Source organism: Aquila chrysaetos, chromosome 1, assembly GCF_900496995.4.
Source record: "Aquila chrysaetos chrysaetos chromosome 1, bAquChr1.4, whole genome shotgun sequence".
In the NCBI taxonomy this organism is placed as follows: Eukaryota; Metazoa; Chordata; class Aves; order Accipitriformes; family Accipitridae; genus Aquila; species Aquila chrysaetos.
In genome coordinates this window covers 66,600,255-66,626,515 of record NC_044004.1, presented here as the reverse complement: position 1 = coordinate 66,626,515, position 26,261 = coordinate 66,600,255, and the positions used below count along the sequence as shown (strand labels likewise).

Here is a 26,261-nt window from a genome sequence, read left to right as displayed (position 1 = left end):
GGCCAGGGTAAATTGACCACAGCTTCTCAGGAAAAGCTTGAACAACATGCAACGTTTGCACACAAATTTTTCTCTTTGCTGACCATTTTGGAATTTGTCAGCCAACCCTGCTCAAAGCTGCACAGACAGAGAGACGCTGCCTTATGGGTCAGTGCTGACAGCACATTTATCTGACAGAGGAAGTGTGCCCAATTTCTTTTACCTGGTTTAAGCTTGCTGTAGTGCCGCGCTTCAGCATAGCTAGGGTGCGGGTGGTTAACCTGAGCATGGGGATGCACTTTTGCTTGTCCCTCAGAATAATTCACAAAGATAAAGCCATCTTTCTCATCCAAGCTGAGCTGGTCTGACCAACGCCTGGAGTCATCAGAGCCGCTGTCTGCTGACCATGCTGCTGCTGCTCTGTTTGATGATGACCTAGGCCTGTGGCTGGTGCTGCTTGGTTGACTCTGGCTCTCCTGCAGTTTCGTGTCCCGGCCTATGCATGGATCATCTGCCTCGGATTCACTGCTGTCCTCTTCGTGGGCTTCCTGCCCTGGATTCACCCAACAGGAGAGAAGACATTGTTAGCAAGGCTGCTTATAACCTGAGCTTTTTCCCTGTTCTGCTGTTACACTACCTACAACCCAATAGGTACCACCACAGCATGACTAGAGGGGAACTGCATGCAGGCATCTCAAAGCCTTTGCAAAGATTCAGCTCCTGCCAGGAATCACACTATTCATCTTTTTTGCACTGGCCTGTCAGAAAACAGCACTCCTTAGCTGAAGCTATTTCCTATGATAGTCCATCTGAGGTAGGCTAGGACAGACATGAGTAAAATTTTCAAAAATGCTCAAGTTAGCAAAACCAAATCTTGCTGCCTTTCAGCAAAACTTACACAAGTAAGCACAGTCAGCTATGCTGAAACTCCGGCTGACTGAGAAACACAATGCAGACTTGCTAATAACAGGTTTTCTTAATACAAAAAAGCAACTGCCGAAGATATTTATATTCCTAGTGACACCAAAAAAAAAAAAAGAGCTGTATTTATATAATAACTATTAATGAGTCTCATGCAATCCAGATCCAAATCCAGATCGTATCTTCAATATGAAGAGGGCAAGAGGAAGATGACATGGCTAAAAGAAACACCCATCAAGCACAGACCAAAATCTTCTGACCAGGGAAAATGTTATGTCCAGCATTGCCTATCTAAACAGCATGCTGTTCCATCAGTAGAGTTTTTTTTTAATTCTTCTGTTATGTTATAACATTTGGGTTCACCGATAGCAGAAACAACCACACACAGAAAAGTTCAGTCTTCACAGAAAAAAAAAAAAGCTATAATGGGCATGATTTTTTCTTACTCATAGCAGTATGAAACTCCCATAAGCAAGGTGGTGAACAAAGAACTCGGATACTCTATTTATTATGCCCACTGGATGTCTACTGTCTTTTGAGACAAAGTCTCCATCGTCCATTCTGCACTGTATAACCATAGGATTTTACCTACGTATAGCAAAGATCACATAAAAGACAAATGCAAAACACTTGTCAGGAGACATACGTATTTGTGCTTCTTGACAATCCTCTTGCATTTCCAGCATCTCCACAGGCTCTGGAGCTGGTGTTTCTGGTACTTGCAAGAACTCCATCCGCCAGAACTGGAGGGACAGGGGATAAGCAAAGTGGCACGTACTGAACTCTTAGCTTTCTTCTGAGCTACTTCTAGAGTTAAGATGGCTTATTAGAACTGTGCCTTTGCACTGGTAGCACAAGAGGTAGGTTACATCTCCATACTAAGCCCTGTTTTCGGGGGCTAGATACTATAAGAGCACATCTGTGTTCATGCCTGAATCACAAGTGAACAAGTCTTGTGCTGTTATTTAACACCTTAGCTGTTCAAATAAAAAAATCCACTCCACATAGCAACCTGACCAGCAGACTCTGGTTAAGGCAGACCCAGGACTGCACACAGCAAAGTACTGAAAATCAGGTTAGACTCGCAGTGATCAGAGATGCCACTAAGTTCCTCTTTTCTTTCTAGGCAGCAAAATGAATTGTCTCAAGGTGTGTAGAACAAAAACGGTGAACAAAGACTACAGTCTTGAGGCATGAAAGCTAGTGACCAAAAATTGACCAAAATAGAGCAGGAAGGAAAATGTATGCTGCTGATTATTGCTAGTTACCACATCACAACAGGTGCCTCAAAAAGGAGAAAGAAAACTGAAAGACTGCATAGGAATGTCAGCTCACAAAGAGTTTTCCATGAATCTTCAATGTCCATCTAACTTGTGGACAGGATACAGTGCACCACCCTGTGCAGAAATGACACAGCTGGTTCCAGCATCAAAACCAGTCTGCATCATCTACCCAGCCTGGACTCCTTACTTCCTGCAACACTAATTGTTCAGGTAGAGCAACCAAGTATAGCAGGACTGCTTTTGGTACCGGCCAGGACACTGTGTGTTGGATAAACATGACTTCTGTAACTACTACTACTACTACTACTACTACTAAGGTGTAAACTTATTTTTCCAAGCAGTGACTCCTGGTACTCACCCGGACAACTCCATCTGAATGTCCCGTTACAATGACATTCTGGGTATCCCACTCATTCATCTCTGACACAAAGCAACACATTATTTGCTGGCTTCGGCCAGTGAAAGTGTTTACGCTTGCAGTAGGGCTGCCATTAATGCTCCATACATGGATGTAAGTGCCAGCACATGATACAATATCCCCCTGCAAAGACAAATAGCACCTTCGTATTTCGATAAAAGTCTCAGGTTTTCTTCAGCAAAAATATAAACCAGGCTTATTTTTAAGCCAAGTTCAGCCATCAAGGCTGGCACTTTTCAGGATGTTCTATTCAAGCTGAGTTTGGCCACCTAACAAATCTTTAGGACGATACGCACTTTTTTTAAATTGTGCATAGAAAACTAGACTTAATAGCAACCTATTTGTTGTATTTACAGCATACAATGAGTAGACCAATTCCTCCAGTTTTCACAGCATAACAATCCAACAGCGTATTTTCAGTACTTTCCCTTCAGTTTTCAAAGACTCTGCTCATGTTGACTCAAGTCTTTTTCACAAACATGTATCAGCAGTCTAGAACACTGGCAACACTACAACCATCAGACTACTAGCAGCTAATAAACTGTGCCTCTTGCTACCCCCTCCTTGCATTACAGCCCCATTTTGTCTTGATTTCAACCACTACATCTGCTCCAGTTGCAGCACGGTCCATCCAGCCCTGATGGATCAGCTACATAAAGTTTCAACTCAGGCAAATTCTTTGACATGCATGGTAGCTGGATAAATGGCAACCCGTAACTTATAGGACCACCAGGAAGACAAGCTTTTTTAGGATATGTCTGTTTCCACTACAATTAACCTTGCATGAAGCTGCAGTGACATCTTCTGCTTCCTTTAAAATAAGCGTAAAAGAACAGAAGTCAACCAAGGTCACATATCAAATCTTTTGTTAGCTCCTATGGCAGGTCTGACAACCCACTTTGAACACCACACTAGCTATACTGCTGCCAGCACTGTTAATAAACCCTTCTGAGCTCAAGCTGCTCTGCATGGAATAAACCCACATGCATCTCTGGACAAAAGATGCAAATTATGCTCTAAACCAGCTAAGTCGTTTTCAGATGAGTTATACAAGTTTTGCCAAACTAACAGAAGAGCCTAGTTTGTTTTTCTTCAGTTTAATGATTTCTGACTCTTACTACTGTTCCCACTGCACATTGGTGAATGGTATTTGGTTCTTACCGTTAATTCATTTATACAGAGTGCTGAAACTGGAGCCCTGTGACCTCGAAGCTGTGTTAGAAAAGAGAGTTTATTCAAATCCCAGATGATGCAGGTGCGATCCCGTGATCCACTCACAATTATGTGATAAGCTAGTGATGCTGTTAAGCATGTGACAGTGTCAGTATGACCCAGTAATGCCTGCAAAACAAAAGTCAGGAGGAACAAGCTGCTATCAGGAGAGAGCACAAAAATTACTATATTAAACCCACTTACGTGAAAAGATAATTGTAAACATGAATATCCTATCAGAAGATCCAACTGACTTACAAGTTTCCAGTTGGCAACTATTTTCATAATTGAAAATGATAGGAGCAATATTTTTTTCCATTTAAAAAGTACTCTCACAAAACCATATTTCAAGGGTCTAATGTTATATAGCCTTCTACTGAAAAAAACAACCCCAAAATAAATTTCCAACCCATTCTGCATCCTCCATCTGCATCAGTAGCCTATTTATAGGGTCAGTGTGTGTTCCAAGCTGCACCTGAAATTACATTCTGAAAACAGAAATTCTTTGTAAATATAAAATGGCTTCTATATAAACTTCTGTTGATGTTTGAGAAAAGATAAGAGAGACAAGAAAGAGCTGCAACCAAAAAGGCAAAGTCAATTGCAAGGAGGCGAAAATTACAAACATCTACTTGTATTAGACCCCGCTTTTACATTTTAGGCTTCACCTAACCCCTGGAACAGGAGTCTGTTTACATACAACACTACAATAAAGCAGATGATTTCACAAAACATACCTGAATAATTTTGTTAACATCACCACCAAATTCCCCATCTCTCCAAAAAACTCCTGGTAATCAACTATCCTTAAAAACGATGCAATTTTAAAGATGCATTTTGCCCACTTTCAATGCAGATCAGTACCTTGACAACTCAGTTCTCCAAAGGTCTGCTGGACTCATGGTTTCAAAGCTTACTATGTGAGCAAAACCTCTTTCATAATTCCTTTGATCTTGAAACATAATTTATGTAAAAGGCATCTTTATTGTATTTTACCTGTTTCAGTGTGAGGGCTTTAGCTTTTTCTTTGGAAATGCCCATTTCCCACACACACACCGCTGTGCTTGTTCCTCCAGTGATAACTAGTTTGGGGCTGGGGCAAATGGCACACAGTATCTGACCCCATTCTGACAAACATTCATAAACAATTACTGCCTAAAAATAAAGAAAACAAAGAAGAATTACTTGAAGGATTAGTGTTTGGTAGGTTAAAAATAAAAACCTGAGTGCTACCCTGCACGCTGGACCATTAAAGTAACTAAGATATCGCTGCTACCCCCTTATGCAGTTTTTCCTCAAACAGAAGCAATTCCAGCCTCTGCCACAAGATGCCTCCCGAGAGAACATGAGAGATGAGCTTTAACTGCACAGATTTAATTCATTGATGTTTTGCAGACCTGGTAAAAAATTATTATTAATTGGTTTATGTCATTCTGCCAGCATTCTGATGAAGCCCACCAGATAGGGAGCAATAAAACATACGCAGTACAAACTTATTTCATTCACACGTGAAATAAATCTCCATTGTTAGCTTTTTCACTACTGAGTACTAACTGCTTTTGGTACATCCAGCGCTGAAACAAATCTCAGATTACAAACCTTGTCTGACTCATAGGTACCCAGTCTACAGCTGAGGTCTGCGTAGCCCCAGGCAAAAGTTTTATTCCATGTAGGTGGGATGAGAACCTTATTCTGTTCTACTGCCAGAATGCCTTTATCAGTACACACGATCTGTCCCACAGGCTCCTTGAGCTCTAAAAAAAGAAGACGGGGTTATGTTTTACTGCTAGTACAGACAAATACTATCTCACCCCATTAAATAACTGATGCTCTGCAGAAGCAGGATATCTGTATTGGCTATGTTATACAAATCTTTGTTTCAACTGCAACGATGGCAACTTTTGCTACATTCCTAACAAATGCAGTGCTAAGCACCATCAGTAGTGGTGAGAACACTCTGAGGATCACAGATAGCTCTGATCCTACCTGTGATGCTGTACAAGGTGTTCTTCAGACAAGATGGCTGTGGTCATTAAAAGTGGTTGTACACCATTTCTGGCACAAGTAAAAATAAGTTTTTGGTACAGATTCCAACATCTCGGCTAAGCGTTCCCAGAGGTTACATTCCTGACTACAGCCCGTGGTGTCCTACCTGTTTCCCCCCCAAGCTTTGCAAATACAGATTAGTGCTTTCTAGTTTCCTGTCTTAGAGTGTAGCCCTGCTATGTCCTGTGTATTAGTACATCCTTCTCTCTTTACAGCAGGCAGGCACAGATTCATTTAATCAACTAGTTAAGAAATCACTGTATAGCATTTGCCTGCCTCACAGACAATTAACTTTTTGTTCAGTCCAATGTCAAATATGAAGTCAAACCCCATCTTTTTTCATCTCAGTGCAGCTACCAACACCACCCTTTCCTGCCAACATTTCTCAGTATTTCTTGGCACTGTGATAAAGAATCCTTCTGCTACAAAAACCACAAATATTGAGGCTATCGCAGGCCCAGAAGCAATGTACCCTGAATATTGTTTATTAAATTAAAACTTTAAAGAGGTGCCTGGGCCCAATTTTATCCCCCCATTTTAAAAAAGATACGTTAAACTGGCACAGATTTGGTGCTTCCCAAGCATACTTTAAGGTAGCTAAGAACATAATGCTGTAATCCCTACAGCATTAGGATATTTTAAATTTGTTTTTCTCACAGAAGTACACCCATTAATAACATTAGAACTAAGCAAAACATGGAAAAGGACGATCTTGCTGAAACTCTGAATGCTCTGGCAAAGAAACAGGTGTAATTACCATGGTTTTGCAGTTTACCTTTCACTGGAGCAAGAGATGGCCGCAGGTTGTCCAAATGATGGAAAAAAATCTTGTCACTTGTGGAACCAGGGAGCACAGAGGTTCCCACAGCCTCTCCATTCAGTCGGCTTCTAACACGCTTCGGTGGGTGTGGTTTTTTAAAGAGCTGAAATTCATCAAGAAATTAATTATCATCAAAAATTACAGGTTTACAAGAACACAAGCTTAAAAAGATCATCAGTATGTCCAATTTACCATCTAAAAGTTCTGCAGGTCAGAAAACGTTACTTAACTGTTCTCAGTATTCACTAATAAGTTATGGCAACCATTTCAATAAGACTTCAACAAATAATACAAAATCCAACAAGGACATAATGAGCAAAGTATTTTTAAAGCTACCTCCAGCTGCAAAAGCAGTTGAAGTGAAGCAAGCAAAAATTGGAGGTGGCCAGGCTACCAAAGAACAGAGTAACAGCATAGGTGGGCATGTAATTGGATCGCATATGATAATCACGCACAAGAAACACGTCTTAGCACCTGATCATCTTCTGCCTAGATTTTCATTATGAGTGACTGAATTTCCATTTTACTGCTTCAGTGACCATTCCTGGTATCTCAGTGTTAAACAAGCTGATCATTGCTTCTAATAAGCCATGATCATCAATGATACACACTAGCTTTGCCACGTGATAAATTCATAATAAACATCATCTTGGATGGTAGATGCTATGTATTATAATATGTAAATGACAAATATAAACATTGAGTGCTATTTTGTAAGATTTCAATTACTCTTTCACAGAGAGGCTATTACAGCACTGAAAGAAGAACTGAAATTCCAAGGCCGAAAGTTATTTTTTCCTTACAGCCCTTCGACATGTGTTACCTGTTGGCCTATCCATAACAGAGGGAACATGCATAAGCGTGAGGTAGCTGAGCTATGAGCATGCATACACATTTCTACAGCTCACACCTACGCTCTGGGTACAAAGGATAACAACAGGCCTATGTACCACAGCTCTCCCTGAACTATAGCATGCCTCCCGTCTGGCTGCGCTGTGAGAAGATAGAGAGAGAAGGCACATCATACAGTGTCCACATGGACAACCGATCTCAAAAAATGCCAGTTCCAGCAAGAAACCCACTCCTCCTTTTCTCCTTTGAGCGACTGTTTCTCTTGCTTGTACATTCTGCTCTGCCCCCTCCCAGGCTGTGGCTTCTCAGGACCCTTGCAGAGTTTGCAAGAGCCCTCTTCCAAATGCAGTACCAGCTCTGGAATGTTTTGCAGCACAACTTTTTAAAATGGGAAACAGTGGTGGAAGAGATGGGATAAAGATGTAGTCCTCATGTTATGCATCCATGCAGCAAAAGAGTGAAAAAGCGCACAGCAGCCACGTCACTGAGATAGCCTGCCCTAGATCCCCTGTGGAAAGTCACAGAGGGTCATAGCAAAACTCTACAATTACACAGAAATGTGCTGCAAGAGCACTCACCATCAAAAATGACTTAAGGAAGGAGTAAGTTTATTGCTGTCTGCCTATTTGCTCTAGCAAAGCATCATGCAATTTCTGGTAGAGATGATGAGATCATCATAGGTTTGTACCTATGCCTAAACATGCCTAACAGGCATTTGAAGATTCAGGGAGATCCTTGGACTCAGCTGCAATGCTCTTCCATTTCCCTGCTCTCAACCCCAGTCTTTATCTGTTCATCTGGCTTTAGCTGGGCCATGTCTGATTATCATCACAATGCAGTGATTGATTATTACTTAAGAGGAGAAATGCCCACAGCCACTACATATTTAGATTACTGAGACAGCGTAAGAAAGGAAAAGGAGAAAAGCAGCCACAGAAGCGTGGTGGTGCATTTCTTCCCCCTCTCTGGGCTAATCTATGAACTCGGGAAGTCTTGCTAGGCCTTAGCATAAGGAGTTGGGTGGTTAAGCGTCCCTTGACTATACCAGGAACTCTTGCATGGTTAAGACAAGGAGCTGCACTGACCGTACCAAGGACTCCTGTTGCCTGGCGGAGGCTGGGGACGGGAGTAGGGATAATTAGTCATTTCCTGACAACCTTGGAACATATCTCAGTCCTCTCCTGACAGCCTTGGAGCATCCCCTATCTGAATCTTAAGTCATTCTCCAACAGCCTTGGAGCCTTCCTTATCTGAATTGTAACTCATGCGAAACAGTACCACCACAACTGGAATCCCAGTAATTTGCTGATGATTAAAGCCAGTCATCTCCCAAACCTATAAACAATGGTACTAAGTGAGACCCTTTGATCTCTCCTGGACTGCAGCAGGCTGTGACCAGCATCTTCTTCTGAGTGGGACACCTCTCAGAGCTCGCAAACTCTTCAGTTTGCAAAGATCAGAGGTCTGTCGCTGAAAACCAACAAGACTTGGGCTGATACTCTTCGCTCCTTGAGGCTCAACCCTTCGCCCGTTGAGAAAGATGCCGAAGCATTTGATGTAAATATTTTCACTGAACTTGAGGGGAATTTTTTAACAGGCGTATCTATTTTACTTGCTTATGTATATCTCTTAGTGTCTTTCTGCATGTCTGTGTGTACTAACCTGAATATTCTATAGCAAGTATATTACAAATACTGCTTATCAAACCTATACATAGGTTACTGTCGTGAACTTTATTCAACTGTGAATGAATCTCAGGCTGCTGTTATACTCATATTCCCTTTAGATATAAACTGCTGACCAAGTCTGGGACTAGGACTTGATCCAGCTGCACCTAGACTCTGACAGGAGTTTAGAAAGCAAGGGGGTCTTCTCCAAACCTTGTGACTCAACAGGAGGGTCTCCCCTACCTTTTTACATTCCTGATCTCTGTACAAATCACGAGAAATCAATTCTAACTTGATTTTCCTTTGTATGTTTCTCTTCTACTCTACTGTGTCTTCGGTCTCTGCATACATAATTTTACCTTGATTCTAACTTAATTTTCCTTTGTATGTTTCATCTGTGTATTAAGTAATAGAGTGAACCCTGCTATCAAATTCTGTGAAGTCGCACTTTTATAAATTCCTATTAAATAATTTTTGCTAATACCCTTGAAGGTGATTCTTTAAGTGGTCTAAACCACTCCTTTTTGCAACAAGAGGATAGATGAGCAGTTCTTAGCCTTCCTTCCAAGCAATGAGAGACAGATAGCTGTTAGTGGGTCCCCACAGGAAATACCCTCTGACTGTCCAGAAACATTATGTGCTGCTGTAGTCTAGAGTCTCCAACACGTGGGTTAGGTTCCTAGTGAATTGTTGAAGGTATCTGTGGTTTCAACTATACCTAGGATTGGAAAAATTCACTGACAACATTTAAAAGTTTCACTGGACAGCAAAAAAACCCTAAAGAAATGCCTAATTAAAAAAAAAGGGGGGGGGGGAGAGAGAGAAAGAAACCCTCAACTGCCTCACAAAACTAAAAACCCACGCAGTAAAACTTTAGATTTAGTATTACATTTAATAATTTAATGTAATCTCTTAAAGAGAACACAAACTTTAAAGCTGCACCAAAAATGTGTCTATATAGCTCCTTAACTATAGCTGTCCCACAAGAGTCAATCTTCTTAATTTAAATTTTGAGGGTTTTTTCAACAGATTCTTCAAATAAAACATGTGGCCAAGCCCTGCAGAATGCCATGAGACTGGTGTAAAAAAAATAGAAAGCATAAGTTATTATAGAAATTATTTCATTACAGGATAACTTAAAATACCTAAACACTAGGCATTACTTCAAAGTTGCACTTTCACTGCTCCCCTCTGACTTTGCAGCAGGAACATACATTATTTTTTTTCTGATGCTGATTTTTAGAGTTGAACCATAATTTATTTTGCCTTTATTTTAAGGGTGCAAAGGGGAAAAAAAAGACACTTCTAATCTCACAAGCAAAGCCCAAAGCTGACCTTCGTTGCATTTATGATGGAAATGTAAAGGATTTCACACCACTGGAAGAGTATTTATGGAAAGACACTCCCAGGAATTTTCACTCCTAAAAGACTTTCCTGTTCTATATTAACACATTTCAATTTGAGTACCATCTGGCAAATAAGAATTCTACAAACGGTATACCTGCTTTGGTATCTGTCCAAAGTTATTAATGAATCCTATGGTAGCTGTCTCTTTTAATGGATCATTGATGTTATATATGTCCACTTGCCCCTCATAGAAGAGATGGTGAAAGACATTTACAGCTTCTACTGCAGCAGGACCTTGCTGTTTATAGCCAAAGATCAAGTCAATCCACTCATGCAGATGTGCACTCACAAAGTCACATTCCAGAGCCTGAAATTCAAAGGGCATGCATTAAAACTATGTATACTGGTCATCAGTTGAGTCTGCTATACCTGCCAGAAAGAAAAATGCAGAATAGACTTTGACATATTCTTGTTATGTTTTGATAAAGCTTTTCATTGAAGGAACTCTTGCCTCAACATACTCCCTAGCCAAAAAGGAAGGGGAGGAAACACTGGTTCTACAGATCTTTGCAACAATTAGCCTTCAACCCAGAACTCATGGACTGGCTAGTAGCGGTGACTGCGTGGACCGAGCTTAGATTAATATGCAGTACAAAGTCCCAACTGACGTTTTCTTTTGTCATTATTAAAATGCAAATTACCTCCCGATGAACCCTGATAAATTCACGAGGATCTCCTTTTGCCCATGGAGGGAGTATTACATCGCCGAGTTTAGTGCCATTTTGTTTGCAACCTATTAAAAAAAAAAAAGAAAAGAAAAGAGAGAAAGAAAAATTTGGAGACAAGCACTGAAACTGCACTGCAACAGCAATGGTGACACAAAATTATAATATATAAAAAAATCAAATTCTAACACCTTTCCTTTATAAAGCAAGCCATATCAGTCTTTTCTTTAAAATATAGTGTAATTTTTAAAAGTCAGGCAATAAAACATGAAAAATTCTGCCTCAGTTGTTCATGTAAGATTGCTTGCAGGATGAAGAATTCAGATATTCCTTGCTAGGACTTTTGAAGATGATGATAGTGTTTCAGCATATGCTCTTCAAAACAAACATTACCCTTCTAGCTAGAGGCATTGATCAGATTACTCCTCCTCAGTCTTCACAACTTCATAATGTACAGTCTGAACTCAAAACTTTTATGTTTCCCCATCAAGTGCTCTTGGAATGTGATTATTTTGCCTTTATGCTTCTATTTAAGTAAATTTCTGCTTTTCTCTCCCTGTCATGGGAAAGACCCACTGCAGTGCATGAAAGTTAATGAAAACAACAGCCAGTAAAATAGCCTTCCGCAATCACTGCACAAGCAGAATCTTGTTATATCAGTATAGCTTGCACCTAAGCAGACAACCCTGCTACCATAGCAGCTCTCCATTTTGCACCCAGAGGAATCAGCACAGCAAGGTTCATTTCCTTATCTCTTTTCAACTTCCTTGTTCTTATTCTATGAGGAACACTGGAATAAATGTGCTAGCCCCAATTTAAAAGAAGACAATTTCCTGTATTTGGCATCTGTTTAGCATGTATACAGTAATGGCATGTCAACTGAGTGTATTCTGAAGAAAATAAATCCCAGTACAAGACAGCGTAACAGCAAACTGTACTGAGAAGCCTTGGTGGAACAGTATTTCATCCCAGATTTATTTTATCTGTATCATTCTGTATCAAGGAATGGAATTATTGTTTTACCCATGAGAATGGCTACACATCACAGGAGTACAGACTAAATATTAATTTCATAACAGTGAAGAGCTAACTGCTATCCCCCAAAACCTTCACACCTAAGGACATTGGTGATTTGCCTGGGCATGGTCTGGCCACATACATTCATCTGTGTCCCGGACAGCCCCCTTTCCACTCTGAACATTAAATGGTGGCATGTTACCATTACTTAAAATGTATTTGTTACAACTTCCCAATTATATTCTTGTTTTGTCATTTGTTGCCAAGAGACAGTTCCATGCTTCCTATTAGCTCAGAGGAACATCAACAAATTTCCAAGTTGACAGGGGTACACAAGTACTAAGTACATTGCTCCAACAGAAACATTGCTTGCATCACCAGACTTTGAATCATCTTCTCTCTTTATCTGAGGGGAAGGGGAGCGGGATTTGTATGAATTAACACAATCAAAAAATATCACATGGTGTTTGACAGTTGTTCATAACAAAACCTTTTCTACTGTTGTTCCAAATGTTCAATGAGAATTTCTAGAACTCTGATGGTCGCAGTCCAAAATTATCAGATACAAAGCTAAGTGGACGAGACCTCAACATTTTTCCGGTAATGGCTGTACTCTGAAATACACTTGGGAGAGGTTTTGCAGGGTCTTCTTTTGGTTTTGCTTTTGTTTTTGTAAGGTTGTGCTTCCAGTCTTTTACAATACATTTTGAATAAAAGATTTGAGGCCATTAAAACCTATGACTTGATTAATCTTTATTATTGCTATTAGATTCACAGCACAGAGCTCAGAAAATAAGAGCTTAATGCCACTGTTAAGAGTGACAGACATAGTAAGGAACATGTATCTCCTATGGCCAATAGGTCTGAAATTTGACTCCTGTTGAATAATCACTCTCACAAAAGCTAACTGCGACATTTCAACAAAACCTTTAGGAATACTTTAAGAGGAAGTTCTAAAAATTAAGACTGTCAAACAGATTTTGCAAAGCTTAAAAAAATATGCAAAAAAGATGGCGAACACTGTCATGGAATAGCAAGTTGCATGGATTAAAATGCAAACCAGAGAAACTCCAAGTAAAACCTGATTATCTGTGTGTTTTGAACTGGTAAAAAAAACAAAAATCAACTAAACCACACTACTCCAAACAAAAATCCTTTTTGGGTATTTCAGTGTCTTGTTCAGCGATTCTAAGAAAAAAGTTTGCATTAACTGCTTAAAACAAACACTCACTGCTTGAGAAAATATCTTAAGTCTGATAAATCTGAAAAAGTAAATCTGACGTATCACAGAGGAAATAAGAATTCCTGCTACACTCTTCCCAATAAAACAATGAGTTCTGAATCATTCAGACTTTCAAACATAATATTGAATAAACATGTAGTATCAGGAAATACCAGAATTAGTCCTGCTTATGCTTTCATATCAGAACATGCAAGTCATCTATCATTTTCTCATGCAGTTAAACAGATCTTTTTCTGCCCATACTATGAGGACGCTTTTCTCATGCTGCACTGTCTGGCACTGCTCTCGCACCCGTACCACTGCAATCAAGCTCCTTCTCCCTACCTAGGTCAAAATTGTTGGAATTGAGCAGGAACTCGGGGAGGTAGAAGAACTCTGGGATGAGTTCCTTCACATCTGCCATGTTGTGCTTAGACGCTGAATACCAAGCCTCCCGTACGCTGTGAAACATTCGGTCAGCCAGGTCAAAGTGACCACCCTGTGGGACACAGTGAGAAGCATGTCAGCATCAGAGTATCTCTCAGCACAGCAGATTTTGCCAAGGTGGCAAATCAGAACATCCTCTGCCTAAAAGACACTACAGAGCATAGCATGTTTCTTTCTCTAACACAATGGATTTAAACAGCTGCATTACTTTTTGATACACAGTAATAGTAAACATAAAGCACTGAGATACAGATATACAGAATTTTAAGAGGAGAGTCATCTAGTCCTATTTCAAAGTTTGGTCTCTTCCAGAGAAACACAAATCTTTTTGCCTAATGGCTTCTGTCTGGGAAAATATTTGACATGTAATGTTACAAACCCCATCACCCATCAAACTGGCAAACAATTCCAGGCTCTGCAAATGTTTGTTTATTTTAACACTCAGTACTAAAATGGCTCTTTGGATAGACATATTGGTTTAAAATAACAATCTTTCAACACCTCCAGCACAGAACTAAACAACTGGCATATGATCCTTTCAACAACAGACAAATAAAGCATGATGAGCAAAGCGTTTTCCACAATAAAACTTGCTTTGGTTTTTGTCTGCTGATATTTTGTTCTGCCTACACTTAGAAAAATGTTCAAACTACTAGAAAAAAATGTGAATTCCATTACATCTTTTACAAAGAAACATCAAAAACCTCCCAGGCAATAACAACTCTGCTAAAAATATTTCTTCTACCATATTTGATGAAAACAAAGCCAATTGTTCGTATTTGTCACTTAGGTCTCAAATGTGCTGCAGGCAAGAAACACAAAGTGAGGTGATGTAATTTTTACCTGTAACCGTAAGAATATCTGAGTAAAAGGCTCCATCCGGACAAGATAGGAAGCCACTATCATGGCCGATGAATAGTGGGTCCCATAGTGATAAGCTGGGGTTTCCCCTGCAGAAGATTAAAAACCATAAACATAGAACAAATAAAGCAGTTCAGTGACAGAATCAGTACTAACTGAAAAAAAATTAATTAGTGCTGCATTTTAATTACTCTGTGACCTTGGACGCATTTAAAATTCAAATTTGTAATTTTCATTCTCAAGAATCTGAAAGCTTTATGTTTTGTCACGGACACCACTTGAGTTTTGGCTGCAGTCCAGTAGCCCTAATTCAATGGCCTTCTGCAGAGCAATAGTGAAAGGTTAGTCATTTTTTATTTTAACCAATTGAAATGTTGCAGCTCAGCTATGGTGATTTCTGCTGAAGAAACTTTTTTTTTTTTTTTTTTTTTTACTTTTAGTCTTATTGCTTACTGTGGAATTAAAGGCTTGGGCAGAAATATGTCTCAGAATTGTTGGTTACAGATTTTGTACAGCTTTTACTTTCTTAATTTCCTGGCAAAAAGTCTGCATAAATACACTTAGAACATACTGACTCATTTCTAGAATTGAATGTCTTTGCCACCTGCTGTTGTTTGATACAGAACAGCACCGCAGTAGTTAAACAGGCTTGTGTCTTCAATAAAAACACACAAGAAGAAATGTATCATATAATAGCTGGCTTGCCAAACACACAAGTTTCATTTTCAATATATAAGGAAGCTCTAAATTCAAGAATACGTAACTTATTTGCATCTCATTCTGTGGGTTTTTTTAGCTAAGAAAATGCTGTTTCCTTAGCAAAAAAGCACTTAAGATAAGAAATGAAAAAGCTAGAGTAGTGCTAATGCAGAAGTACTCCCATTCCTTTGTACAACTTATTTTCTTGCAGCAGCACTCAAACTGTGTTAGGAGCGACAGCTGGTTGCGTGCCTCATGTCCCTGCCCATTCTAGCCTTTAGACAATGTTAAACTGTTCTGAATGTGCACCTGTTTTGTCTTTATTTTTACATATAAACAAAAGCTGTCATTCGGATTTAAAACAAACAACACAGCAAGAAAACCAATGCCCCTTTGCTCTAATTTAGCATTTGTTAGAGAGTCGCTAAAAACCACAGTGGAGTTCTGCATATCCACATCCAGACCTCTTGACCTAGAATATAAAAATCCATGACTCCCTCCCATCATGTGACAGGCACATATACCCCCGCTCCTCCTGCAGGATGTATCATTACTTACCATTGGGATCTTCCCAATCTTTGTACCGCTTCTTGTACTGGGCTAACCTGTCTTCTGTTTGAGCTCCCATGGGCTTGGCCAGGTTTCTGAATGTCTTGGGATTGGTAAGATCCAGTTCCTTTAAAAATAAAACAGACACCAATTTTATAAAAAAAAAAAAAAATCAAAGACCAAAGAAACCCTTTCAACACTGCTGATTTAATATTTAATACCACATACCTCCTAAGGCTGTCATCTTTGCTTTCTATACACACAGCAGATGCAATGTTGGATATGCTTAAAACAATCCTTCAGTCCCATCTAAGAAGTCAGTGTTTCTTATTTGAAGTCACATCTGGGCTCCGGATAATTTTTGCCCTGCTCCCCTCATCCTGTTCCCCAATTCCCTCTAATTCTGTTCTTGAATATCCGACATGCACGCTAACAATATTTTATGTTATGGTCTGGCTGATAGCAACAGCTGCCCACAAAAGCATTAATACAATGTTTCATCTTTTTCAAAAACAAATTTTTTCACTGTGGGGCCAGATTTCATAGTAGCCCCTACCACAGCCTTCTCAACAAGCATGCTTTCTCTGTGGGCATAATGGCCCTCAGGATATTCAGTAGAAAGCTAATGCAAAGACTTACAGGAACTGCTGCAACATAGAGAGGCAACTGCCTTAGAACAAACTATGTATCCTGGCCCTCACCTGGCCAGTAACATCCGTAAAATCAGCACAGGCAAGGACCTGCCCACATGGGACAGCCAAGAATCTCTAATATCCTACTCACTGGTAAGTAGAAGGAACATGACAAAATAGATGAATGCAAACAACTGGCGATAAAGATCAGCCTCAGTTTTACTAAGGCAGTATGAGCCAGCTGTAATATTTGCAAAACTTCCAGCATATAAAAGATCACTGACAAGGCTGACAAGATATTTTATTTACCTCTGAATCATAGTCTGCGAGGATCCAGGGAAAGACAGGGTACTGCATGAGATCATTATAGGATCTGCCCGCCAGAGTGTTTAAGTGCATCAGGTACTGGAAGTTACTGATTTCTCCTCTCTTAAGGAAGACAGATAACAGCACTGTAAAGTGTTCACTTTACAACAGTCAGATGTCTACACTGCCAGACTGTCAAAGCGTTCAGCTCTCCCCAAACATACAAAACTTACTTCAATATTACAATGCTCACTCTATGTTTACTACAGTCCCTCCCCTTGCATTTTCAACAGTAGAACCATTTCCTATTTGATGATGATATAATGAATTACTACAAACTAAAATGCTGAGATACACTTTCTATAGTACTATATTCCACCTGTTTGAATAAGAGGATGCAACTTACGTGCACTGATTAATTACATATCACTACAAAATGTGGAATTTAATTAAAAAAAAACCCAACCAAAATTTACATACTTACTTCCCATCTTTGAGTAACAGATTTTTCTCCCACTAACGTGCTAAGCAAGCCAGACCTAATGGGAAGAAGGAAGTGCATTTTCTGACTTAGCAGTAAGATCTGGGTTATATCTTCACAAGACAATCCAAAGTTTTAAGATTAAAACTTGTAAACTGTCAGAATTAGAAAAACAGGGCTTTGTTCCTTTTTGCTTTAGCAGTGCCTTTTTTAAATTTCTAAACACAGAGTTAAAATGATGCACATTAATTATGTGATTCAGGGCAAGTACAAATGTATCTAACAGGCTGCTGATGAGGAAAATATCTTCTACAACTTGGACAAATCTAATGGCTTCGGCATTCCAATACCTTTCAGAATGCATTTGTATACCGATAATGTTAATCCTGATAGCATATATTAATTAGTAAAAAGATATACCAATGCTGCCAACAATATTAGCACGTTTAAAATAACTGGAGCACAACATCACTAGTTATTTATTTTGGTAATGCCCAATTTTAAATTGAGGTTGCAGTACTCTCCAGTGAACCCCGACCTTAATGCAAGCATCATTTATTTGAAACTGATGAGCTATAGAGCTTGTGAGGAACAGAATCACCTACCCTTGCTCTACACTCGTGTTTGGCCTCTGCCCAGACACCGACTCCGAACTGTCAGTTAGAGATGGCACCACAGCCAAAAACCTGCATCAGCAGTTAAAAGGAGATTAAGATCAGTGTTTCTGTCCTCGGTATGTCTTCTCCTTAGAAACAGAGTGCATTTAGTACAGTTACAGACTTTGTTTTGAGCAGCTACGTAACATCTTCAACAAAATTTTTCCCACTGAACGCATACCACAAGTTTTGCATGCGGGCATTAGCGCTTCCTAGTGGTTCTTTCATGCAGCACTAAGTTGCTATCAGGTTATAAACTGCCTAACATCCATCACTCTTGCAATCTGCTTCTGGTTGTTAGGTCACCATAGGCTCAAATACAGCTCAACACAGGTATTTGCAAATATTCAGATTAAATGTTCTAACTCATTTTACAATACCTTTGATAAACTTTGTTTCTAACCCCTTTTTGGAAAGCTAGAAGATAGTTCCGTCCGTCTCCTGAGAAAACTTCAATTGCAATTGGCTGAAAACAAGAAGGACAAACCCATGTCAACACTAACACATTTGCTCGTCACCTCTGAAGGTCAGGTGCGGACCAGTTTAGTCATACTGTACTACATCTGACATCAAATTGTGGTGAAGCAGACTTTGCTTAGTGTGGCCAGATATTTTATTTTCCGAACATTAAAATTCACTAATACGCCCAATAAACTAAACCACAGTAAGCCAAACGTTCAAACAAGGGTGCCCAACTTAGGCACTTCAATTTCAACACAGTAAACAGCTTCACTTTCCAAATACTGATCAGTTATGTATTTATTTTACTTTTTAAAAATGATATCATCGTCAAAAAATTCCAAAGTTGGCCCCCCAATCCAAATACAACATACAAGTTACCTGCAAAAGGTATCTCCTTTTATGTACTTCCTTGATATCTTCATATGCAAAAATACTGCATGTTCTTTTGAGTTGACTTGGACCTTGCCTTGCTCCCCTAGGTATGATTGGCTCATGCATCCTGTAAATGAGCATAAACAGGCAAGAGAGAAGTGATTAAAAAGAAGATAAATTAAAAGAATTATTGTCTTAGTTCATATGACAGCCCAGTTATAGAAACAGCTGATTTTCACAATATACCACACTACACTGAGCAATTTGCGAGCACAGAAGAAACTCCTCCTGAGGTCTTTCTGGATCTGACATTATTTATTTTGGAGTTGAATCCTCAAAAAATCTCATTAAGTACTTCTTGTTCAGCTATTAAAGATTGAGGAAACTCTATTAATCTACTCACTTTGGAGGCAGCGTCTCAATATCCCGTATTTCTCTGGTAGCTGTCATGGTAAATCCATCAATGACATAGAAGTGCTCTTTCCCAAAGAGAAGCAGCCCTTCACTGGTGTCAAGGCCCTGAACCCGAGCACAGCGGTACATATGCTGAATCTGTGATGAAATGCAGATGCTTAGCAAAAGCAGGTTAACAAGTTCAGGCTCAGACCATTGCTTTGTTAGAACAAGCCCCAGACACTGCCTTATCACTTGTAGATACAGCAAAAATTCTGCTATTTTCCCCCTTAATCAGAGATATACCTAATGCCTGCATTTAGCAATTGGGAAGGGAGTTAAATAAAGCCTCCTCTGTATGATATAGATTTATATATTTACCAACTTATCCACTCACACCATGCTTCTTGAGCATATTTTAGAACCTGTAGCCCACTCGACTATGATCACAAATGTACTTACTGGTATACTTCAGACAGACAAAGTCTGAAATACCAAATACGCAGCGTGGTCGTTAACACTGCTCTTGGGGATAAAATACTAGTTATCAAGTTTTTTCATTCTAATGAAGAGAACAATTAATTATTGACAGTCTGCCAAGTTCAGTATTTATATTTTCAATGTATATTTTCTGTCTGGACTAATTAAGCTGACAGGATAATAATCCAAGCACAAGACAGCTCATAGCTTTCATTTCAAGACAGGTTCTTTTTTCCCTAGCAGGCGGAAGGAAAGAAAAAGAATGTTTCCAGTACAGGGTTTTCAGCTCAGGATCTCTTTGAACCAGAGCACACATTTGGTTTCCAGGAAGAAGCTGACAAAATATTAAGCAAATTCACCTGTAGATCAGGGAAGGTATCTAGGACATTTATTCATGCTTGTGACATGTAATGGAGAAATTCCAACACAGTAAGTGCTTAGCGTGTTTGAAGCACACAGTACCTTCTCTCCTTCTTCAAGAAGTCGAAGCAAAGTTGTATTGTCAGTCTTCTCCTCTTCATCAATCGAACTCCCCTCAACAACCTGATCCTGCGATTGGTCCTGGTTCTCATCATCTCCTCCATCAGGAGCAGAGCGAGATCGTTTCAGGGGAGGCTTGACCAGGCCTGGAAAAGAAGAACAGAGATAGATAAACAAAAACCTGGCAAAAAATTCACTTCGCAAAACCTACTGAACTTTGAAATTACTGATCCAATACTAAGAAAGAAAACCAAACAAGAGTCCTACAAGATCCTTATGCTTATCTTAATGCAAATGTATGAGAAGATATAAAAGCAGATAAATTTAAAGAAAACAGTTCAGGACAGAACAAATGATCTAACCTTTGACTCTTGCAATAGTGTCCTCCCCATGTTCTGGCTCCTGCTGAGTTGTTTCACCCACTGTATTCTCTTCTATAGGATCCTGAAAGACTGCAGGGTTTCCAGAAGCCAGGCGCATGTAGTACTCCTTACTGTCGTAACTTACAGCTCTTCGGTAACGAGCAGGTTTCTTAGAAATAATTGAAGAAATTGCTTGGTCAGTCAACTGCTCACTCACTTCAGTGAATGTGTTTCAGGAATACTGTGTGCAGCACAGTGCATGCCCATCAAGTGTTTTATGCGTGCTCAGTCACACACCAACACATACAGAAACAGAGACTCTTCAGTAGATCTGATCTATCAGCTAATTTGCAAGGGAGATATTCAGCCACTAAAGTAATAACGGGGTTGCAGAAATGCCTGCAGATAAACCTACAACATGGGAACTAAGAAGTGTGGCCAGAACGTTATGAGCTGTCACAAAAGGCTGGGATACTTGCACTTAAGATTGATAGATGAGATGGCCTTTTTATCATCTTTCATAACTCCCTACAACATATGCAGCTTATTCATTAGCCAACTGACTACTTTGCTAGGCAATAGTTTGAATAAAAAATTGCCTCAAGATACAGATATGTGGAAGCTGATATGAACTAAAAGCAGCCCGGGACTGGCTTTAAGGCTCAGAAATTCATAATTAATTCAGTTGTTTCTTTTTTAGTAAAGATTCTGACAGTTTGTGGGCAGGAGACCAGCACAAGAGTATCCATTTAACCAAAGTAATTCTTCAAGCAGCATTTGTACCTTTAGGTGATGACAACGTATTATGATACATTTCATTATGGTGGTGGTATGGTGGGGTTTTTTTGATTTGGGGCTTGGGTTTTTTGGGGGAGGGGGGTGGTGGTGTTGGTTTTGTTGAGGGTTTTTTTTGCAGTTTTTTTGGTTGGGTGTTTTTTTTCCTTTGCCCATCCCGTCCCCCACCACAGGCTAATACTTATGTTCCTCACTTGATTATGGAGGCAACATTTGAAATAGAAGTAAGAAATAAATGAGGACAATAAATATGTCAGAATGATCACAGGAGATACAGGTGAAGATAAAAGAGGTATGAAAGAGCCAAGAGCCCTTCCAAAATTAAAACACTTGATACACGTGGATGGATGAAAACCTGCTGATTTTATACTGCAGTTGAAAACGTTCTTCTCCAACTACTGTTTGACCCCACCCTCTAACTTTAGAAAGCTTTGTGAATATGTTCAGTTCTCCATCACAAACTTTTTTTTGTGTAGCATTATTTCCCATGAATTTCAAAATTAGGTTGGGATAATTACAAAATATTATTATTATAAATCCAGTTCAATGCTTTTCATTATGTAGAATTGCAGAATATCACTGCCATTTCAGTCAAGATTTTCCCTTGCCCACTTCTGCAGTAATAACTGGAAATACGTAAAAGGTGATTTTTTGTTGGTTCATCTGTATGACAGTATAGTGGGAAACTGAATGACCCATAAAATCAAACTAGCTTTATTACAAGTGGATGCTCCAGATGACAAAGAGATTAAGATCAACAACATGGAGATTTATTATTTCAGGTCAAATTGGCTGCCCCCAAAATAAAAAATTTAAGGCACTGTGATCTAATTTGATGCTTATGTTCAACTAAGTCTTCACTCCTTATCACCACAAAAATGCCACTTAAATGATGCTTAAAACTCTGTGGAAACAACTATGTATAGCCTACAAAGAGAAATCCTAACTAGCACTGCTAACATGAAGAAAGGAAAACAGTAACAATTTATATTGGATATTCTGTATAATAGCATTACTTTCACTTATATGTATTAGTTTATTGTTGAATGTAATTCAAAATGAGTGAACGCACATTACACATTGTACTTAGTGATGGGCAAGACAGCGAATGTAATTAACAGAGAAGCAGCATAATACTGAAATGCTTGCAGAGCAGCCACTTCCAAACAAGTCTGTTATTTTCAAGGCAGGATTCGTATTTTTTAAACAAATGTGTATATTTCTTTAATAGTAAAAATGAGAGGAAGAGTCAACTAAGACAAAATTAATCTGGGCTCTAACAAAAGTAGGCCTGTTACAGCCCATTAGGGCCAAAAAGGAGAAAAAACTGCTCCCCAGATCCTCTCTTGGAAAGAAACACTTACTTTCCCAGTAAGTGCTTCCAAGTGATAGTGTTGCCCATTACTAAACATGTTCCACCAACCATTAGTTCAGATCCCAAAGCCACAACAGTTCACACAGTGAGAACAGTGATAACACAGCCCAACGCAGCCGGTTAGTGTGCAGCAAAGAACATAAGATCCACAGAAAGTTTTATTAGGTGAAGGCTGAGGAGAGCACAGTAACATCTTCTAACATGATTACTGAAAAAGCCTTTAGGCCTGAAAATATTTATTGAAAGAGTAAGTTGAAAGCTGAACGTAGAAGCCTTGTTAAGATTGCCTAACATGCAGGAGGAAAAAAGAGTTGTATTTATTTCACATTCTTTCAGTGTACTTGTTTCTTTACCTTTTGAGGAATGGTATCATCAGATGTCTCAGGAACTCTACTTGAGAAGTCAGACTGAAAACAGGGCATCAATTACATAAGCATCAGAGAAAGAACACTTTTGAGAAGAATGTATGATGGCATGTTCTCCACTTTGTGTAAATTAGACTGTCACTACAGCTATTGTGTGTCAGACTGCAAGCAGACAAATATACCTCATGGTTTAAAACTGGCTGAATGCTATTTTTTGTTTGCTTGTTTTAAGTACTTTGACATTCATGCTTAATTTGAGGGAAAAAAATCCTGCACGCATACATGCATGCCTAAAAAGACACAATAAAGACTGCTCCATTTCTTAAAAATGGTGTTCCAAAATTAACAGGAACTAACTGCCAAGCTTTCAAAGGCCACGCACATTGCTGCCACACAGCCCATGTTCATATTCGTCGATGGATGAAAGTACATTTCACAAATGCACCCAAACAAAGGCCCATAGCCTGTTTGTTTTTCTTTTTTTTCAGATCACTGTTTACCACATTATCTAGCATAAGGCCAAGAACTCTCACTGAAACCTCCCATAGTTATGGTACTTCTCAGCCTCTAGAGGCTTGTGAAGATGCCTCTGCTGTCCACTGGCATGATCACTTAGCTGATGCAAGCACACCTCATCTTATGTTGCAACTGCTAGTCTTCAAGTTCACCTAGTTTTGAGCTGAGTGATTCAGTCCCTTCCCTAAATATACTATGAGGAACAACTGGATCTTACCAACCATTTAGGACATACAGACAGGATACGAGGTAATACCAACAGAGTAAAATATGTTTCTTAAGAAAAACTTCCCAAAAAATATGGATTTTACAACAGGGTATAAAATTACTCATCACAAAATCTTGAATACTTACCAGCAAGTTTGTTTCTTGCTCAGCTTCAGGCATGTAGGGATACTGAATATAAAACATGTCATTTCGCACCATCTTTTTCCTCATTCTGCAGGGACCCTCAGTCATCTCCAACATCCACTTGTCAAGATGGGAGCCAATGGGGGGACCCCACAAACCTCGCTCTCGCAGTAACTCGTATTCAATTTGAGACCACTCTTCTGTCACGTATTTTAATGCATTCTGCTGACGCTGAATACAAAAACATATGTATATGCCTCAAGAGTGATGCTTTCAAGCCTGTCTCTGATGTGAACAGAGACATTTTCACTACACTACAGAAAAACGTGTAATAATTCATAATTCTAGTAGCATTGTCTAGTACACCTTAATGAGCTTTTCAGTGTCAGTTACCACAAGAGCAGGGTTCATATTGTTATCTTCTCAACAAAAAAGGAAAAAAAAAAAAAAGAAGTTAAAAATTCTGCTTTTGGTTTGTATCATTAATTCAATGTATTTCTAAATAGCAAATATGAAAGAAATGTAACTTAAGAATGAAAACAAAAATTGTTTTAGAGGCCTTCCCTGCCTGTATTTACACTGGGGAGAGAAGTTAAATGCAGCAAAGTTTGGTGGTTGATTTTTTAACTAATTGCTTTCAGTGACTTGTTTCTCTCAGAAGCTGATTTCTTAAGATTTATATCACGCAGCTCAACAACTAGTTTGAAACAAAGGTCTTTAGGGATGTTTGGAAGAAACTGCAGGGTGCAAAGATATCATTCTAGAAGGCACAGAGTAGCCACTTTCTATCACTGCATAATTTGGGAAAGGTACCATAAAATTTTCTTTGTGTTACGATAAAAGTAGTTTGTACACAATGCTTCTCTGCATATACTCAAGTTTTTGTACCATGTTTTAGAAAGACAGCATATTCTAGCATATTTTTTTCTTTACACTTCTAAGGAAAAACTACTTAAGCTTGTTGAAAAAAACATGTCATATTGCTACAAAAGCTTTCATCTACAACTAGATCAAAATTAGTTTCCTCATTTGTTTATTTGATTGCATTTTAAGAACCCTTAAAAATAACAACTGTATCTAAACATTCAAGCAACCAATGACAACCTAATATTTCACAAGCCCCATACTGAGAAATAGGATTAGTATAACCTAACAGGTCAAAATATCAGTGTCAGGTTAATTAACGCTCTGAACCATACCTCCTGATATTCCTTATACTGCATATCAACCAGGTCCCGAACCACTGCAATGTGAGTAAACATCCACTGGGAAATTTCCTAATACAAAGGTAAGAGGACAGACAGAATGACACTTTATAAAAGAAGATTTTGTTTGAATGAAGAGCCTATGAATGCATCACCTTGTTAAACTTGCTCACAAAGGATAGTTTCTTTAAAAACAAAAAACAAACAAAAAAAGAGATGAATTTCAAAATACTGCATGCAACAGTATTTAAGGTTTTGTTTGGTGTTTTCTTCTTCTCTTTTTTTTTTTTTTTTTTTTTTAAAAAGGCAGTAGATTCATGTATAGGAATACCCTTTAAAGGAAACTAGCAAACATTCGGAAAATATTCCAAACACATGACTAACAGTTCAAAACATTCCCAAAGAGCCAAAGACTAGCACTGACAAATATTACTACTTTTCCCTATTTCCTTTTAAGTAGTATTTTGTGGATGCTGCCTAGTTTGTTGGAAATCCTCAAGACACCCATCACTCCTCATTCTGTACCATGCTATACCTATTTTCACTTATTGCTCCCTCTACCGATAGAGCCAGCAACAGTTCCTGTCAGCACAGTTGGTGAGTTTCTTCCTTTTCATTTTAATGCATATGCCTGCTCACCAGGAAAAGGACTGAGAGCACTGAGAATTCTTTACTTTATCAAAGCCACCAAATAATTTTCAGATCAGAAAAAGAACTGGCAATGTATTTTTTTCACAGGACACAAACTCCCAATTAAGTCAACAGGAGTTACACATTTCCTTGTGGCAGGAATACACCTGCCGCCGTTGACCCAACATATCCCCAATGTTTCAACTGCTAAATACAGTAAGAACTCAATCCTCCAAAACTTTCAAACCCTTCTCTTTCCTTCGTTTTCAATGCCTCAAATACTTTATACTAACTCCTTGCAACGGCCCACCAGGTACTGTCCTACTGAGAGCACC

At 39.1% G+C, this 26,261-nt stretch overlaps 1 protein-coding gene across 10 annotated transcripts in view; it reads right to left on the bottom strand.

Annotated features, from left to right (window-relative positions):
* Positions 1 to 26,261, bottom strand: part of WDFY3 (WD repeat and FYVE domain containing 3) — a 187,035-nt gene that overhangs the window by 6,035 nt on the left and 154,739 nt on the right. For 9 of the 10 annotated variants that reach the window (XM_030023894.2, XM_030023903.2, XM_030023921.2 and 6 more), the window contains 23 exons: positions 25,291 to 25,368; positions 24,095 to 24,322; positions 23,213 to 23,266; positions 20,690 to 20,858; positions 20,310 to 20,473; positions 19,378 to 19,526; positions 18,981 to 19,101; positions 18,521 to 18,606; positions 18,090 to 18,170; positions 17,488 to 17,542; positions 17,007 to 17,126; positions 16,075 to 16,192; positions 14,800 to 14,906; positions 13,855 to 14,008; positions 11,247 to 11,338; positions 10,700 to 10,912; positions 6,635 to 6,782; positions 5,413 to 5,567; positions 4,810 to 4,968; positions 3,763 to 3,942; positions 2,542 to 2,724; positions 1,547 to 1,643; positions 203 to 532 (listed from right to left, as the gene is read on the bottom strand). In XM_030023894.2, coding sequence (XP_029879754.1) covers positions 203 to 532; positions 1,547 to 1,643; positions 2,542 to 2,724; positions 3,763 to 3,942; positions 4,810 to 4,968; positions 5,413 to 5,567; positions 6,635 to 6,782; positions 10,700 to 10,912; positions 11,247 to 11,338; positions 13,855 to 14,008; positions 14,800 to 14,906; positions 16,075 to 16,192; positions 17,007 to 17,126; positions 17,488 to 17,542; positions 18,090 to 18,170; positions 18,521 to 18,606; positions 18,981 to 19,101; positions 19,378 to 19,526; positions 20,310 to 20,473; positions 20,690 to 20,858; positions 23,213 to 23,266; positions 24,095 to 24,322; positions 25,291 to 25,368 — 3,241 coding nt within the window. The remainder of the gene's footprint in view (positions 1 to 202; positions 533 to 1,546; positions 1,644 to 2,541; positions 2,725 to 3,762; positions 3,943 to 4,809; positions 4,969 to 5,412; positions 5,568 to 6,634; positions 6,783 to 10,699; positions 10,913 to 11,246; positions 11,339 to 13,854; positions 14,009 to 14,799; positions 14,907 to 16,074; positions 16,193 to 17,006; positions 17,127 to 17,487; positions 17,543 to 18,089; positions 18,171 to 18,520; positions 18,607 to 18,980; positions 19,102 to 19,377; positions 19,527 to 20,309; positions 20,474 to 20,689; positions 20,859 to 23,212; positions 23,267 to 24,094; positions 24,323 to 25,290; positions 25,369 to 26,261) is intronic. The other variant, XM_030023883.1, reaches the window with a different exon arrangement.